This window comes from Balaenoptera borealis (assembly GCF_965194805.1).
Source record: "Balaenoptera borealis genome assembly, chromosome: 1".
Lineage (NCBI taxonomy): Eukaryota > Metazoa > Chordata > Mammalia > Artiodactyla > Balaenopteridae > Balaenoptera > Balaenoptera borealis.
Genome location: NC_138860.1, coordinates 94,572,000 through 94,589,539, shown reverse-complemented (window position 1 = coordinate 94,589,539; position 17,540 = coordinate 94,572,000). Strand labels below are relative to the sequence as shown.

At 38.4% G+C, this 17,540-nt stretch overlaps 1 protein-coding gene across 1 annotated transcript in view; it reads left to right on the top strand.

The window, feature by feature from the left end:
- Positions 1 to 17,422, top strand: part of MAGI3 (membrane associated guanylate kinase, WW and PDZ domain containing 3) — a 262,383-nt gene extending 244,961 nt beyond the window's left edge. The window contains 5 exon segments of the mRNA XM_082380631.1: positions 1,420 to 1,522; positions 2,306 to 2,432; positions 3,387 to 3,530; positions 9,297 to 9,435; positions 10,964 to 17,422. Of these exon segments, the coding sequence (XP_082236757.1) occupies positions 1,420 to 1,522; positions 2,306 to 2,432; positions 3,387 to 3,530; positions 9,297 to 9,435; positions 10,964 to 12,060 (1,610 nt within the window). The 3' untranslated portion in view covers positions 12,061 to 17,422.
- Positions 17,423 to 17,540: the final 118 nt, after the last annotated feature.

Sequence of the window (17,540 nt, the reverse complement as noted above, 5' to 3'; positions counted from 1 at the left end):
CCCAAATAAGAAATATAGCCCCAATCATTTTGATGATATGATAACCATAATGATAATTTTAATAGAAACATTTATATAGTGAATATGATATGCCAGGCACTGTTCTAAGCATGTTTATCTATACAGTAACCCCACAAGGTAGCTGTAATTCCCTTTTCATTGATGAGATGATTAGAAGCACAGAGAATTAAAGTAATTTGTTCAAGAACACATAGCTAGTAAATGATGGGATCTGGCTGAAACCCCATCAGTCTTGCTCCAAAGTTCATGATCTTAATCATTAATCTATGCTCTCTTTGATATTTTAAAATATCCTATGTTTTAAAATTTGGGCAGGATAAAACATTAGAAAGTTTCAGCTTTTTTTTTTTTTTTGGCTGTGTTGGGTCTTCGTTGCTGCGCACAGGCTTTCTCTAGTTGCGGCGCGCGGGCTTCTCGTTGCGGAGCACGGGCTCTAGGCATGCGGGCTTCAGTAGTTGTGGCACGTGGGCTCAGTAGTTGTGGATCACGTGTTGTAGAGCGTAGGCTCAGTAGCTGTGGCACACGGTCTTAGTTGTTCCGTGGCATGTGGGATCTTCCCGGACCAGAGCTCGAACCCGTGTCCCTTACATTGGCAGGCGGATTCTTAACCACTGCACCACAAGGGAAGTCCAAAAGTTTAAGCTTTAAAAATAAATATGAGTCTGACAACCTCCAGAGTGTCTTTTAACTGTCATCTCCCATGAATTGGCATCTAGTTCTAGATGCAAGCAGTTACTTTGCTTAGTTATGAAATCCGCCTTCAAGGAACAACAGGAGTTCTGGATCTGTTGAGGATGATACTGAAACAAATGTTCCTTTTTTCACTTACATCTGTGCTCTTAGAAAATAAAATCAGTAAAATCTTTATGAACATTTGTCAACACTCAGGATGATTTTGTAAGTTTCTCTTTGATACTAGAGTCAGGTGAAATAACTACTGCTACATTAAAGATGCAGGTTAAAGATACGTGTGTAATTTCCAGACTGGCCTCTGTGTTCCAGCATTCCTGAGACCTGTCTTTGTCATCTAGAGTGGTTTACCAGTTATGGGCAGTACACTATGGAAACCCATAAATATGTTACAAGGTAGTTCCCAGAGCTCAGTCCTCTAGATATTAGTATGGAATGTGTTCATTTCTGATTTTCATGTCGTGTGGACGACCAAAACAGGTGAAAGAGGGAAAGCGTGTGCAGTAAGAATGATTCCTGTTCTCTTCAAACATAAACATCAATCAGAAGCCACAGGGGAAAAGACGTTAGTTCCAGTCGCAGGCAGCTGACAGCAGTGCTGCTTGTGTAAAGTCACTACCGTCGGGAAAGTGACAACCACTTGTTATTGTCTCACTTTCACATCTTTATGTACAAATTCTTATTTCTCTTGTTTTCGCCTTTGAACAGAGCATCTTGGCCCACCATCAGGAACGAACTCCGCCAGGCAAAGCCCAGCCCTGCAGCACAGGCCCGTGGGACAGTCACAGGCCAACCACATACCTGGGGACAGGTGGGGCTGCTCTCCTGAGGTTTTGGTTTTTATCTCTGCTCATCTCCCCACTTTTCATCACCCACCCACCCCCACTCATCTCCACACACTTATGCAGAAGCCAGCCGGTTAGGTCAAGATGAGACTTCTACTGCCTCCAGGCCCTCTGTCCCTTCCTCCCCCTCTTCCCAGCCCCAGCGCAGGGTGCAGCGTAACCATCCAATCATGCTGACAGGTGGGGATTAGAAAGAAGTGACAGTAGCACCTACTCTGCTGCTCTAGGTCCCCACGATTTTGGTAGGGAAACCCCCAGACCCACATCAATTACCGTCTTCTCAGACTACCTGAGCAGTATCTGTGCATATTTCTTTCCTCTTTCATTGAAAATATTAGTCATGAAACAAAAATGAAATTAACAAAAATTCAGCATTTTCACAGGCATTGGTACTGCAGGAGAGCCATTTTTCACTGTAACAAGGTCAGCTTATCTGCCCTCTGGTTCAGTGACTTGAGTGCAGTTTTCCTTGATGTAAACTGTGCTGAGACACCCTTAGAACAAAAAAACAAAAACAAAACAAAAAAACAGCCTGGGGGTGTTGACAGACTTTAAGCCATGCTGGAGTTAATGGCTAGTTTTTGCCTGGCATCTCTCTGCTTCTAGATACAGCTTGTCTTAATAGCAGTTTGTCAGAGGGAGAATGGCAAAATTCAGCTTTTAAAGGAAAAGAAATTGATCTGCTTTTACTTTTAGGCTGTTTTTCATATTCTTAGTTCACAGAGTGACTTGATTTCTCTTTCCTGTAGAAGTGTCACAGAAGGTGAAATTGGAAAAGACGTCTCCACTTCTTACAGACACTCGTGGTCTGACCACAAGCACCTTGCACAGCCGGACACTGCAATGATTTCAGTCATAGGCAGTTGGCACAATCAGGTAACAGAGATTCCCCCCCCCCCCATGCAGACTGTTCTTTTCAGTTGCTGAATCACTGACACTGATGAATTTTAATTGCAAATCAGTTCAGATAAATTTGTTCCCAAAATTGATCATTCTTAAGGACCTACTCTGTGTTTGGCATTCTCTTAGTGTCCACGAGATGACGTAAAGAGCGAAAAAGAAGTTTATCCTCTATTGGAGAAATTTTAACCCTTAGTTGAGTACCTAGAAATAGCAGTGTTTTAGTTAAAGAAGGATTTGGGGTGGGTTTTTTTTTTCTTTTTTCAGGAAAATTAGTCAAAATCTGCTTAAAGGAAGCACTGTTCAAAATTCTGTTCTCTGATTGTTCTGTTGCATATTGACCAACTAGTAGAGAAGACATGTAATCTTCAAATTAATTTAGGCTGCATTTATAGAAATTAAGTAGCCCTTCAACCAAAACGTACATTCCTTCCTTATGATATAGAAATGCATATTGATATCATAGGATAGCACTTATATGTGAAATCCCAAAAAAATGATACAAATGAACTTATTTACAAAACAAAAATAGACCCACAGATATAGAAGACACTAAGGTTACGAAAGGGGATGGGGGGGCGGGAACGGGGGATAAATTGGGAGTTTGAGATAACATATACACCCTACTATATATAAAATAGGTAAATAACAGGGACCTACTGTCGAGCACAGAACTATACTCAATATCTTGTAATAAACTATAATGGAAAAGAATCTGAAAAAGAATAGATATATATACATGTGTAACTGAATCACTTTGTTGTGCACTTGAAACTAACACAACATCGTAAATTAACTGTACTTCAATTTTTTTTTTAAAGTGCGTATTGAGAGTATAAATCATTTCTTCCGGCCATAAAAGGAGTCTTTCTTCACACTTTAAATAAAGCAGTCCATGTAAGCTTGTTTTTCTTACACTTCTCTCTCTAGAGCCTTGGTTGTTACCCAGTGGAGCTGGAGCGAGGCCCCCGGGGCTTTGGATTCAGCCTCAGGGGTGGGAAGGAATACAACATGGGGCTGTTCATCCTCCGTCTCGCTGAGGATGGTCCTGCCATCAAAGACGGCAGAATTCACGTGAGTTGGCTTCTGTCTGCAACCTTTGGTTCTGGCTCCGGACTGGAAACTTCTGAAAATAGTTGATTAAAAGGAATGCAGAAACCTCCTGAATCTATGAAGTAAGATTTTCCATCACTAAAACCTGAAAGGCAGATGCTTGTCATGATTTCATTTCCTCTCCGCAGGGTGCTATACTGTATTGCAGTTAGGCTGCTTGCGCTGGCTTGACTTTGGTCAGTAAGAAAAAAATCAATTTTACTTACGTAGTCAACATTCAAGGGCAAATGGATTAATAAATAAAATATACTTTCATCTTATTAAAAGTCTTGGGAAAGCCAGGATGAAACAGAATCATCGACTTCTTCCAAGAAAAAATAATCCCAGGATTTTTTTTCCCCTCTTAGCTACTTCTAGAGGGAGCCAGAGGTCGAAAAGCATGACTCTCCCAACCTTTATTATCATTTGCAGGACTAGGAATCACATCAGCAGTGTTCCTGCATCGGTGTTCTCAGCTCTGAAACACTATAGCTGTGTACATGGCATTGGGGCCAGATGGTTTATGGATCTGCAAAAGATATTTTCCTTCCTTCTCTAGATGTTACTTAGAGGACTCTTATATAGAAGACATTTGCTGGCCTCAATTTTTTTAAAAATAGTTAATTTACTGGTATTCAATTATATGCTAAAAATTTTATATGCTAAAAATTATAAAATCCGGACAGCCTTCCCCTTACTGTTCAAGAGAACTTTGGACTTCCTCCCTCTGCTACCAAAAGGCATCAGGGAAAGAGAAATTTTTCTTTTTCTTCTTCTCCTTTTTTTTTTTCTCTTTTACATTTAACTAAGTAAACTAATTGGAAAGGCAAATGACCCTGGCAAATTATTAGACGGTATATTCTAACAATGATTAGAAACGTCTTCTGGGTGATTTTGCAGTTTTGAATTATGTACATCACTACTCCACTCCCGTTACTCATTTCATAAACATTTACTGAGTGTTTGCTTTACCCAAGGATTTATACATGATACTGAATGAGCTGGGAGAAAGAGTGACCCCAAAACAAGATACCATCCTTTCTCTAAAGGACCAGACTTTTTTGTACAGTACTATGAAAAAAACGTGAGGGAGGCCAGTGGGAGAAAGGATTTGGCAAAGACTGATGATGTACTAAGTTGTAGTCATGTTGAAGGACCAGCTGGTTGAGCAGGTGTAAATATTTAGCAGGCAGTTAGGACAAGAGGTAGAGTCCCAGGTTGTGACATTACCCAGACAGAAGTGATAACTGATGCCTTTGCTGGGGATGAGTTCACTAAAGGAGAAGATTTAGAGAACTGTGGGCCAGGGGCGGGACTCTGGATAAGGCCTGTCATTAGTGGACCATAGAAAGCAGAGAAAATGGGGAGGGTGCAAACGCAGAGCAGCAGAAGCAGAGCTGGAGGGTGTTGATGGCAAGGAGAGGGGCTGATGGCCGAAGTCCATTCGTGTGCTGAAGCTGAGCTGTCTGCTCTCGCCGCACTTCACTTTCTTGTAGGGACAGTTTCATAAAGTGGGGAGAAGAACGTGGGTTTGGAAATCAGACAGGACAAGGATCGAACTCTCTGGTTCTGCCACCTTGTAGCTGTGCATAGTTGGGTCGCTACTCTGACCCTGCACAAAACGCAGAGCTATAATACACGTAAAATACATGGCCCAAGTAAACTTCTTAAAAGTTTTAGTAAGAGCAGTTTGAGGCACTGTTTATGGGGATGGCATACTTATTTCTGGTTTTCTTGGTCCTTTTTCTCCTCCACCCCCTGCCTTTTTAAAAAAAAATCTCTAAGTCATTTAAATCTGGAGTTTAAAAAAAATCTCCCATTGTATATTGTATCACAAAACTCCAGTTAAACCAAAAACTAGGATATAATTGAAATGTTGCTTTCAAATATAACCCTCAGATACACTAATCGCACCAAATAAAAGGCAAACAAAGAGGCCTTAAAGGATTCTATTTCTAAAACATGTTATTCTTAATAATGAGCAGAAACTTTAGAATTATGGGATTAAATCAGCCTTAATATAAAAAAGAAACTCTGAAATTTGAAAGCAAAAGCAAATAAGCTATTACTGCTATGCCCAGGTTTGTTCTAAACTCTAATAAATCAGCTTTTCAGAGAATTATTTTTCTGGCTACTAAATTATCAAAATCTTGACTTGGTGTAGGGATCATGGGAGCTTTGCTGTAAATGACAACTTACTCAGGTGGCCACTGTCCCAAAAGATGAGCATTTCTCTCCAGCTGACACTCGTGCATGAAGCCACCTGAGCGTCCATCCTGCCTTCCCCTCTTGCCTCTCTCCTCTTCTCCCGTGTCTTTTCTGTTAAGCTGACACTGTACTTTGTGTCCTGTACCTATTATTCCAGTATCTTCAGCACCTGAGGTAGTGCCTTGAAGATTGATAGTAGATGCTCCATAGATATTTGTTGAAAGAATAGAACGCATGGTTAATATTTCTAGATAATGAGAGAATTAATTTATTTTTTTAAAATTTAAGATTAACTCCCAGAACTTATTACTGGGTAGACAGGACTTGGGCTATATGAAGGAATAAGCAGTGTAATAGTATAATTCACTAAAACAAGAAAATGTTAACTTTTAATATAGATGGAAAGGTGTTGAGAGGATCTGTACATTTAGTGAGTCTTCAGCTGGTCCTTAAATCCTGTTAAGATTTAGAGAGGAAGGGAAAAGGTTCTGGATTAAGGGAATGAGAAATCAGCTGAATGGAAAAAGTCCATATTAGGGAATAGTGTCAGACTGAAATATTTGACAAAGAACAGAATCAGATTTAGAAACTATTAAGAGTCTGCTGTCTTCCAGACCACATGTTTGTTTTCACTTGTATTAGTTTTAGTCTCACAAAAACTCTGTGAGGTAGGTGGCATTATCCCCACTTGCAGATTAAAACTGAGGCTCAGGGAGACTAAGTCACAGCCACAGAGGGACCCAGGTCCGTTGTCTCTCAGCCTGGTCTGTGTGCTTTCACATCAGGCCATGATTATGTTGTTTGGACTCAATTCCTTTGGGAGGCATAAAGGGTCTTAACAGGTTGTGAGATAATGTAAGCAATGTGTTAGAAATATTGTTTAGTCATTTTAATACATTTTAGTGGATGTTGTTTTAAAAACTGCAAGACTGCCTTAAAAAAGTGACTTTTTTAAAAATGAACACAATTTTTCTCTATCCTTCTTCCCACTTTCCCTCTTTTGGTTCTCCTATTCTCATTTTTTTCTTCCCCTTTCATTTCTTTCTTCTCTCCTCTCTCTTCTCCTCTGTCCCCCACAATTCTATTTTTCAGTAATACAAACACCTGACCTTGAATCTTTATTCTTATCAAAAGATATATTCCCCATTTTTTGTATTTTTATCACACTTAAATTTTTTAAAGTAACAAACATTTAAAAGAATGTTTACATTTCCCTCTCAAAGGTGTGATTTTTTATCTTAAGCTTTGTGTAGTCCAGTTTAGAACTTTTTCCCCTTTTGAGGGCCTCTCTACCATAAATCTTAAAGCCATGGCTTTCCTCTCCTTCACCCTAATTTAGTTTTTAATTTAAACAAAGATGACACCTGGTGGCAGATCTGTTCAATTACAAGTTTTTTGCAGTTTATTTGTTGTGCTGAAAGAATAAGAAATATGCAGGTTTGGACAGAGAATTTAAGCCAAAGAATATAATTGAAATGAATTATAACCTCAATCACGTTTTTACAAGATGTACCCAAAGCATGCTCCAAGTAGTATCTATTTTAATTTTCACTTCTCTAATTATCAGAGGGTTTTATATCTGGTGCTAATTTGTCATCTGTGTTTCCTCATGAAAATGATTTTTCTATAATCATTTATTAAAGGAAATCTGGGTACCAACTTTTGTTTCACTTACATACCTATTCTGGATATAAGGGTTTTTTAGTGAATTATGTTTATTACTTTTTCTCCATCCTATTGTTTATTATCATCTTATTTTGGGGTTTTTTTTAGATTTTTTTCCCACTTTGTGTTAAATCCATCTATTTTGTGTTATCCTCCATTTCTTCACTCTTATTTTTTTTCCCATAAATATGCAATAAAACGTTCTGTTTTCTTAGTTTACTTGAAAAATTTTTGCATTGTATAGAACGGGGTGCAGTCTATAGTTAAATCTTCATCCTGCTACACTGTTTTTGTTTTTTTTTTGGCTGCTTGGGTCTTTGTTGCTGCACTTGGGCTTTCACTAGTTGTGGCGAGCGGGGGCTACTCTTCGTTGCGGTGCGCAGGTTTCTCATTGCGGTGGCTTCTCTTGTTGTGGAGCACGGGCTCTAGGCGCACGGGCTTCAGTAGTTGTGGCTCACGGGCTCTAGAGTGCAGGCTCAGTAGTTGTGGCACAGGCTTAGTTGCTCTGCAACACGTGGGATCATCCCGGCCGGACCAGCGATCAAACCCGTGTTCCCTTCACTGGCAGGCAGATTCTTAACCACTGTGCCACCAGGGAAGTCCCTCATCCTGCTATGCTTTAAATCTTTTTTTGGAAAACCAGAAAATAGATAATTTGAAAATTAACATTTATTTGTGCTTGGTGTATAATCCTGTTTTTAGCTCATTAATTGCTCCCAACAACCCCAGGAGGTAGGTAGGTACTAATGTTATCCCCACTTAACAGAGAGGAAAATGAGACCACTCTGCTAGGATGAGGTTGAGGCAGGAGTGAACCACAGACCTTATGACTCCAAAGCCCAGCTCCCAAGCCACTGTGCTCTGCTGCAGCTGTGGATACAGAGCAATCCTACCCACCTCTGTTAAATAATTACTGCGTCCTCTTCTGTTATTTCTGCATTGTTTTAGTAAGCTCTGCAAATATTTGAATTGCTTTTTGGAATTTCAGTAATTGTCCATTGTTCAGTTTTTCTGTTTTGAAGCCAGTACCCTTTAGTTGTTTGTCACCTCGAAATGTTGTTTAAAATCTGGATATATTTTAAAATCATTACCATCATTATCTTTAACCAGGTCCTTTGCAGAAGTTATACTTCACTCATTCACATGTTTCCTTTTTCTTTTCAAATAAGTACAGACAACATTTCTAGTAAATAGCAATGGTACTGAGGCATTTTATTCTGATCCCTAATTTTTGTTTGTTTTCTAGGGAAATCACTACACACTAGAGTCATTTAGTGTAAGCCAGCTATTGGTTTTAAATAAGTATTCATATTAGTATGAATTTCTCCAAGCTGAATTTTCTTGAGTTTTAGTCTATAAATATTTCATTTAGGTAATGCCTCATATATGTACAGGGCGTAGCGGCAACACAAAGGAAGGAGTAGGCAGTTCTCCCTGGAGGCCAGGATAGGCTTCAAAGATGAGGAGCCACGTGCCTAGGATTTAGGATATTCAGCTCAAGTCGGAAAGTACCCTTCACAGGCGGATTAATCAGAGGTAGCTCTGTGGTATCATGTGGGTCATAGAGCCTTCACCTCTCCCACCACTTAACCTTTGGTTGAAAACTTAGAATTTGATTCTTGACTTCAAGATGCCCAGATCCTGCTTACTAGTCATATAAACTTTTATAGCGTAAATAAAACTGGACATCATCTCTTCCTAGTGCTACCACCTGTCTACTCCTCATCAACTCTAGCATAACAACAGCCCTGTGCACAAGTTAAATATTTTACAAAGAGAGTCATTCAGCAGAGTTGGGTGGCTCTAGGGATGACAGAACAGAACTGAAAGAGGATGTGTACTTGCATGTTGTTTCTGTGAATGTTCCCTGTCTAGGTTGGGGACCAGATTGTTGAGATCAATGGAGAACCTACACAAGGCATCACACATACTCGAGCAATTGAGCTCATTCAGGCCGGTGGAAATAAAGTTCTTCTTCTTTTGAGGCCAGGAACTGGCTTGATACCTGACCATGGTAAGTTAAGTAACTCACCTGTAGCTGAAAAGCTGAGAATGTGTTAGGGAGGGGGCAGCAGAAGGAAAAGGAATATCTATTTGGAGGGGACAGATATTTTACTAGCTAATTCAGAGGTAACCACCAGAACCATCTAAAGTTAGTTACTATAAATAATAATATTACAAAATAAGTGACTTCATACAGAACTTTTGTTAGACTAGAATATATATGTTAAGCTAGTTTCAACAGAAAACATAGTTGCTTTTGCAGAGAAACGTGCCTATAAAACACAAGAACATTAGAGGCAAACGATTTTAATGTCATGAAAAGCATTTGAAATCTCTTCAAATGTTATTTTTTTCCTTATAGTAAGATGAGTTTCTCTCTCAATGAGCAGCATAAGAACTTTAGGCTTTTCTGGTCATTTGTCAAAAACAAGTTACTTTAGCTCTACCTGGAGACAAGGAGTTGCACTTGGGACCATTTCTGTAGTCCTGCACTGATCTTAAACTTCCTTGGTTTCACTGTATGTTTTTGAAATATCACAGTATTTGAAAATCACCATTTATCAACTGAGCACACGCGTCTAGAAGTACAATACCACACCATTTAGTCCTTGTCCGTTCCAGTTTCCTCCCTTCCCCCCATAGAGCTTTTGAGGGATAAGTATAGACATGACCTCCTACAGTCCCCTTCCAGCCTGTAATTCTCTGACTGTATTACCTTCCACCATCTGCTTGTAAACCATACGTCCCCGGTGACATCTTTGCTAACTGCGCTGTGGTGTTTTTTTACACAGTCCTAGGCTTTTTCTCTTCCTTCTTCAGGTTTGGCTCCTTCCGGTCTGTGCTCCTACGTGAAACCTGAGCAACATTAAGGCTTTCAGGGCTTTTCTTGGTCTTTCCTTAAAAAGATTTGGTAAATTTGCATGTCTTGTAAATCACTTCCTTCTTTTTTTTTTCTTTTTAATGAAAAATGATGCTATTAAATACATCTACTTCTATCTTCTGCACTTTTCAGTTTCCTTTTGACATTAAATTTGACAGCTTAAAGCAAGAAAATTATTTACAAATGCCCATGAACTCCATTCTGGTTACCACAGTTTGGTCTCCTTTATTAGTGACTTTGGCAAATCCTTAAGCTATATCCATCAATAATAGCTAAATTAGTAAGCTGCTTGGACCAGGTAATTTGGTCCAATTTTATTATTTATTTCTTTTAAGATTTTTATTGGGCTTTTGCTACTTATAAAGAATTTACACATCATATATTATCGTACCTATTATACAAAAGTAATTGGAAAAATGAATACTATTATTTTGTATATATAAAACAACCTACCCTTCAGGTACAAGTATAGCTGTCTGTATACGTCTGCCTTTATAGAGAGAGATCTAAACATACATGAACTTTATTTATAAAATACTCAGGCTGTTTGTTTAAGCAGTCAGTAAAATTCAAATGGCTATCAAAAAATTCAAAACTTAATTGTTCCTATTTATAATTCTAAAATTTAATAATGTTCTACTCAAATCACTTTTTTTAGGTGATTGGAATATTAATAACCCTTCATCTTCCAATGTGATTTATGATGAACAGTCACCATTTCACCCATCTTCACATTCTGCTTCCATATTTGAAGAGTCTCGTGTGCCAGTAATTGAAGAATCTTTGATGAGAGTTCAGATATGTGAAAAGGCAGAAGAATTAAGGGACATGGTGCCTGAAAAGAAAAGCACTTTAAATGAAAATCAGTCTGATATAAAACATCAGTCTCTTCTCCATAAAAATGTGAATAAAAGGGATCCACCCAACAGTCATGGGCACAGTGATAAGAAAAATCTCTTGAAAGTAGAAAATGGTGTCACACCAAGAGGCAGATCTGCTAGTCCCGAAAAGTCAGCCAGTCGATATTCAGAGGAACATTTAGAAAAGATTCCCAGTCCTCTAAAAAATGACCCCAAAAGAAGACCCAGAGATCGATCACTCAGCCCCAGGAAAGGAGAGAATAAAAGTAGTCAGATCAGCACCAGGGCAGCTTCTGGACAAGATCATTGCAGAAAAAGCAGAGGACAGTCTTCAAGCCCAAAGAAGCAGCAAAAAACTGAAGGAAGCAAAGACCAATCAAGTGCGAACCAAAGAGTAGGGGGCCATGTGAGCAACAACGCTGAGCAGATGTCAGATGGGAAAGAAAGGTCAGGTGTTGTCAGGAAAGATACAAATCACAGTCAGCCTGGAAAACACAGAACCAGGTCTCCAGAGAAAAACAGCAAGAGAATGGATGAAAAGTCTCTTCCGTCCAAAAAGACAAATAACACTACTAGTAGAGCTATATCGGAAAATGAAAAAGGAAAGAAAGCAACCTTAGTAGAAACAAGTTCTAGTAAAGATAAAACAGGAGAAAATGTCAAAATATCAGAAAAGAAGCCAAAGCAGGAACCTGAAGAAAGAATGGTTTTAAACAAAATAGAAGATCACAAAAGAAAAGAACTAGAGGCAGCTGACAAAAACAAAGAGAGTGGAGGGTTCAAACCTGAAAGCGGTTCTCCAGCTAAGAAAACACCAATAACTCCAGGGCCTTGGAAGGTGCCAAGTGCAAGTAGAGCCACAGGCACTACTGGGGTGGCCGAGAAGCGACTGTGACCTTTAGTATAAAACAAAGAAAAACAAGTTGTAATCTTTTCCTACTAAAAAGCAGTGTTCCCCTCCCCCCCCAAAATCATTTTTTCAGGAATTCTGAAATACACATAAGTACATTTTAATTTGAGCATCAAGTTACCTAGGCTGCATGAGGGGCCTGCAGGATTGCTAAGAACCCACTGTCCCCCTGGCTGGCTGCACGCCTTGCGCTCAGGAAGGAGCCGCACCCACACCCTCATCGGACACGCCCGGCTCAGGCCGCCCAGCTCGTCTTCATGAGTGTCTGAACAAATGACATGTTGATGGTCACAACGTGGTCACAACTCACTTTATCTTTGTGCCAAGTTATCTACCGTATCATGTCTATTTTATCCTTCTCACTCAGATATTTCCACAGTAATGAAAAAACTAGGTTTGGCTTGGAAGTTGATATTCTCAATAGCATGTTGCATGTTTACAGAGAGAAATATCTGAGCCCTTGCAGAAGAAGAGATTGTTAACTCATCATTAAAGATGGCAGTTGCCCCTCCTAACAGCTTACTGATGGTCCCCATTTAAAAATAAAACTCTCAAACATCACTACTGGAAAGAAAAAAAAAAAAATGCAGTCAAATATTGACTTTCTTATGGCTGTTTATTTTAATTCGGCCGGATAAGGTATTTCAAATAACTGTTTAAAAGATGTTATTTACAAATGAATGTTCAAATGAGAAAGCACTTCAGTCGATTAAGAGCTCACCTCCTGCTGTGTTATCCAACCCTAATGTGTTATAGCATCTCAGATCACCCTTTTATTTCATTTATTTTATTATGAAACCACAAAGAAGCATGTGGAAATATTGCTTATTGCTATTTGAAGAAAAACTACCAAATTTCTATTTCTGGATATCTTGGTTGAACCAACTACTAAGTCATTAGTCATTAATACATAATACATATTTGAAGAGGGACTTAATCATGAAACCAGTTTCACGGTCCATTGCCAGATGAGGTACCAACTCATCTGGCAGCAGCTATACAAGTTCGAATGTTGAGAAGCAGAACCTGTGTGAGACCGGCTCACAAGCAAGTGAGAACAAACGTGGTAGACAGTCCTTGCTAGATCTTATTTAATTTTAATATCTAGCTACATTAACTTATTTACAAACAAGAAAGGGAGAGTAAACATCTGCTTAGCTTGTACAGATTTTCAGAATTCTTTTTTAAAGTCTAATTAAAGATGTTTGTTTGTTGGAAGGTGGAGACAGTTTTTAGCTCCATAAAATAGATCCGGGTTTCTCAGCCCCCGGAAGCAGCATTCAGTAGCATCTATAAATAAAGGAACATTCTCAGAATAAAACCATTTTCTGGAGTATTTGAACACACTTGTTCTGTCACCCTGGGTTCATCTTGTTATTGTGAAACACATCATGTCCAGGTCCTTCCCTCTCAGAGTCTGACTGTGAAATTCTTTAATATAACAACTAAATCAGCCCCTGTAGATAAGACATGCTTCCCAGAGTGAGATTTCTGAAATCCCCTTTTCATCCAGAACTATATTTACCCACCTATTGTAACTACTTGAATAGAGAAGAATTAGAAGGCTTGATAAATGCTAAGAATTTAGTATCACAGAAATGATTTATTTTCCCTATAGTCCACAATTAGTGATAAAAATCCAATTTTTATTGTTAACTGCGACATAACTTTGATGTCATCTGTTGTCAGTCTGATGTGGCTCTTTCCTTTCTAAGTAACCTGTCACTGTACCGATTCTGTACTGACTTAGCAATGTGGCCTTGGAATGCTAAGCAAAATATGGATGTACTGGTTGTAAATGTTTATATATTGTACAGTACCTTTATATATACACTTGAGGTTCTGATTAGAGAAAGAGACCTGTAAATTGCTCGTTATTTTTTATATAGATATTAAAAAAAAAAGAAAAAAATCAGTTCATGGCCTGCATTTCTTTTACTGTCAGGTTTATGTAGTGTTGCTTTTTCTATTTGTGGAGCTAATTCTCATCATGATGTGAGTCCTCAAATAGATTTTTATCCCTACAAGTAACAAATATTCAAAGTCCTACAATCAGAAAGACTCTTACAATGACGACTTTACCTGTATAGCTATACATTTTTATCTATATGTAAAGCTCAAAATTAGTTTGAGTTGAATATCATTATACCTACTTAATACCTTTCACTGTAAGGAAAATAGCTTTGCATAAATAATTTGCTACCCCCCCAAAAATCCTTTCTTACACTGTCAGGGAAAGAAAAGGACTTGTCTTATTGGAAATTGTCATCAGACATTTCTAATGGACATAGCCGTGTAAGTCCAGTTACCACACGGTCACAAACTCTATTTCATCAGACTATGGCATTTCACATTATTTTTAAATCATTTTATTTACTCTAGGTTGTACTTGTAGAGTGAAGTATTTTGACTTGATTTCACTGAAATTCTTGGTATGAATAATGCCTAAAACCTAGTTCAAGACCATGGTTAACTGAATACTCCTCTTGAGTTGAAAAATCAATTCCCGCCTGCCATTACTGAACTCACACTGAAAATAAACTCCAAACCCTGAGCCCCACCATGGAGATGTGTGTTTGTTGTAGCAAAGCCTGCAGAGTGGCAGCAAAATCATTTCGTTGTTGTTTTAGTGGACATATTTTCTTACTGGTCGTAACAGCAAAAAAGTTCTGGGATGCTATCACGTTGTCTCCCTAGAGATATGATTAGTGAGTAAGAGCCTATAATATTGTCTTCTAACCCTCGTACATTAAATTTTTGGGGCCAAGTAGCATTTGCACAGAGTCAACTCCTATTTCAGAAGTCTTGGACACAGAAAAGCATGTGGCTTTTTATTTCTACCTGAGCATACCTTGGTTATTTCCTTTTTTAATAGTCAGATATTCTCATGTAGAAAAAGTCAAATGCTTTTCGAAGTGAACTAATGAAGAGCTTCATGTTTAATGTGTCCAACATTCAAAGAGAATTGGGTTTTAAGAAAGCAAGGAGTACTCAAATTAGTTAAACTGTGTGACAGTCTTAACTACCGACCTCCACAGAGATGTGTTTAAGCTCGAGCTTAGTCCAGAGTGAGCTCCAGGAACTAAGGAACACTGGTGTAAACAGACTTCAGTCACAAAACGTGATGATTCAGTCTGGCGTGAAGAATATATCAGAGCAACTTCTTACATCATCCTGGCATGCTCCAGTGCTAAGAACTACTTGTGCTTTTTAAACAATAACAAACAGATTTGTTTATTTAGGCAGCTCTTTACTGCTTATGCTATTAAGGTTTATCAGCAATACAATGACTGGTTTAAAGCACGCCATAATTATGACATGAACTCTATAATCTTTGCTTCAGTTGACTGAATTAGTTTAAGATATCCACTAACTTGGATCTGTTTTCAAAGTTTCTATGCAAGTAGAGCCTTAAGTGTAAGAAGGGAGTATGAAGGCTTATCAAGAGTAGAATTTAGTAGAGTTCTGCCAAAGAACTCTGAACCTTTCTCACATACACATTAAGATACAAAAACATAGCCAAGTGCTTTAATTTAGCCTGAACCTATATTTTTCCAAAGAATCCTGTGGTTATTTGTCTATTTTCCAATGTTTGCATTAAAGTCAAGCAGAACTATTAGCAAATGTTTATAGCAAATCAAGAGGCTTATTTTGTCCTTAATAAACAACAACTATTTGTTACCTTGAGTAATACCTTATTACAGCATATAGGCTCAGAGTGTGCTGCAGGAAAGGAATGGAATTATTGCACATTTGGAAAATCAAACTTCATTATTCAACATGGGCATTAATAACTGCAAGAAGCAAAGGATTACTTTAAATGACCAAACTAGTCAACAGCTGTATAGATGAGATTAAGTTTAATGAATTTACTTCCTGATAATTCCAAATCATACACTATATTTGGGAGTAAGACCCATTTGGCCCATTATAGAGTGTGTAGACTAAAAAATTTTGAAAATGAATTTCATTAATTTGAAAGAGGGTTATTTTTACAGTTCACAGGTTCACTTACCTCTAGATACAATGAACCAAAAATAAAAACACAGACCCGTAAGCTTACACTTTAGAGGACATCCTGGTATTTAGAACTTTTCTACTTGTCTCTGAAAGTTAAGAAAACCATACCCCAATTAGGCAAGTATTTGGTTATTCAGCTTTTCAAAATGTTTATATTATACATGAGGCATAATGTACATATTTAGGAAGTGTGAAGTCATACCTCCATAGCGATTTTAGGAGACAGAATTTTTCCCAATACAAATTATAAAAGTAGCTGAACAGGTATTTTTCTTATCCATCTATGGTTATTATTTCAATTAAATGTATGTATGGCCTAATCTAGTTCTATTTTTACATCTTGGTTTATTTAATTTCTCAGTACCAGGTAAATGTTAAAGCATCACTCCTTTTGGGAGATCAAAACAAAAGTCCAATCTCCTAGAAATTATTATACAGGAATAAATGAAGCACTGAGAGTACAACTCTTCCATCCTAACAGAAGAAAAAACAAAAAAACTACATTAACAGTAAATTACTTGAGGTCTATTATTCATTTATTCTATGCATTTATATTACGTACCTATTATGGGGTCAGGTACTCTTCTGCATTCTGGGGACCTAGGAGTGAAAAACAACAACAACAAAATTCCTGCCTTAAGGGACTTATATTCTAGTGGGGAAGGACAGAAACAAGTAGGCAAAAAATAAATAAGATAATCAGATTCTGATAAGTGCCATGAAGGAAATGAACAGGACCATATATAACTGATAACAAGGATAAGATGGGGAACAACTTTAACTCAGAGAAGGTCCTGCTAAGGAACTGACAGCTGAGAAGCCATTCAGGGGAGAACTTAAGAAAACATTCCAGGCACAGTCTGAGATAAGAAAGAACTTGGTATAATGGAGGAACACAGGGAGGCCAGTGTGGCTGTCAGGTACTGAGGAGGGGAATTTGGAAAGGGAAGCAGGCCTGATAATGAAGGGCCTTGGAGGCCAGCATAGGGAAAGCCAGGAAAGATGTAAGTAGGAATGATATAGTCTCCATATTTTTAAGGTCACTCACGTGGCTGTGGAGAACCAACTGCAGAGGCAAGAATGGGAAGGGAACAGTGGGTCAGCACAGTAATCCAGCTGAGCGCAAAGGAGGCTCAGTCTGTTAGCGGTGGAAACACAGAACCAACGTGACTGGGTGGTAGATTAGATATGGAGGGAAAGAGAGGAGCCAAGAATAAACCCTAAGCCTTTGGCTTGAGCAATTGAGTAAACTTTTTTCTATTTACTAAGGGGGGAAAAACATTTACTCTCCCACCTCAGACAACTTAAAAAAAAAAGAAAGGAAAAATATATATGAAAAAATGGGTGTTAGATGTTGGACAACAGGCAGTAAAAGACAGTGGAATTAAATGAGGTGAGCCCCATGGTTGGCCCAGATTACTTAGAGGCAGTTTCTAGGCTGTGGC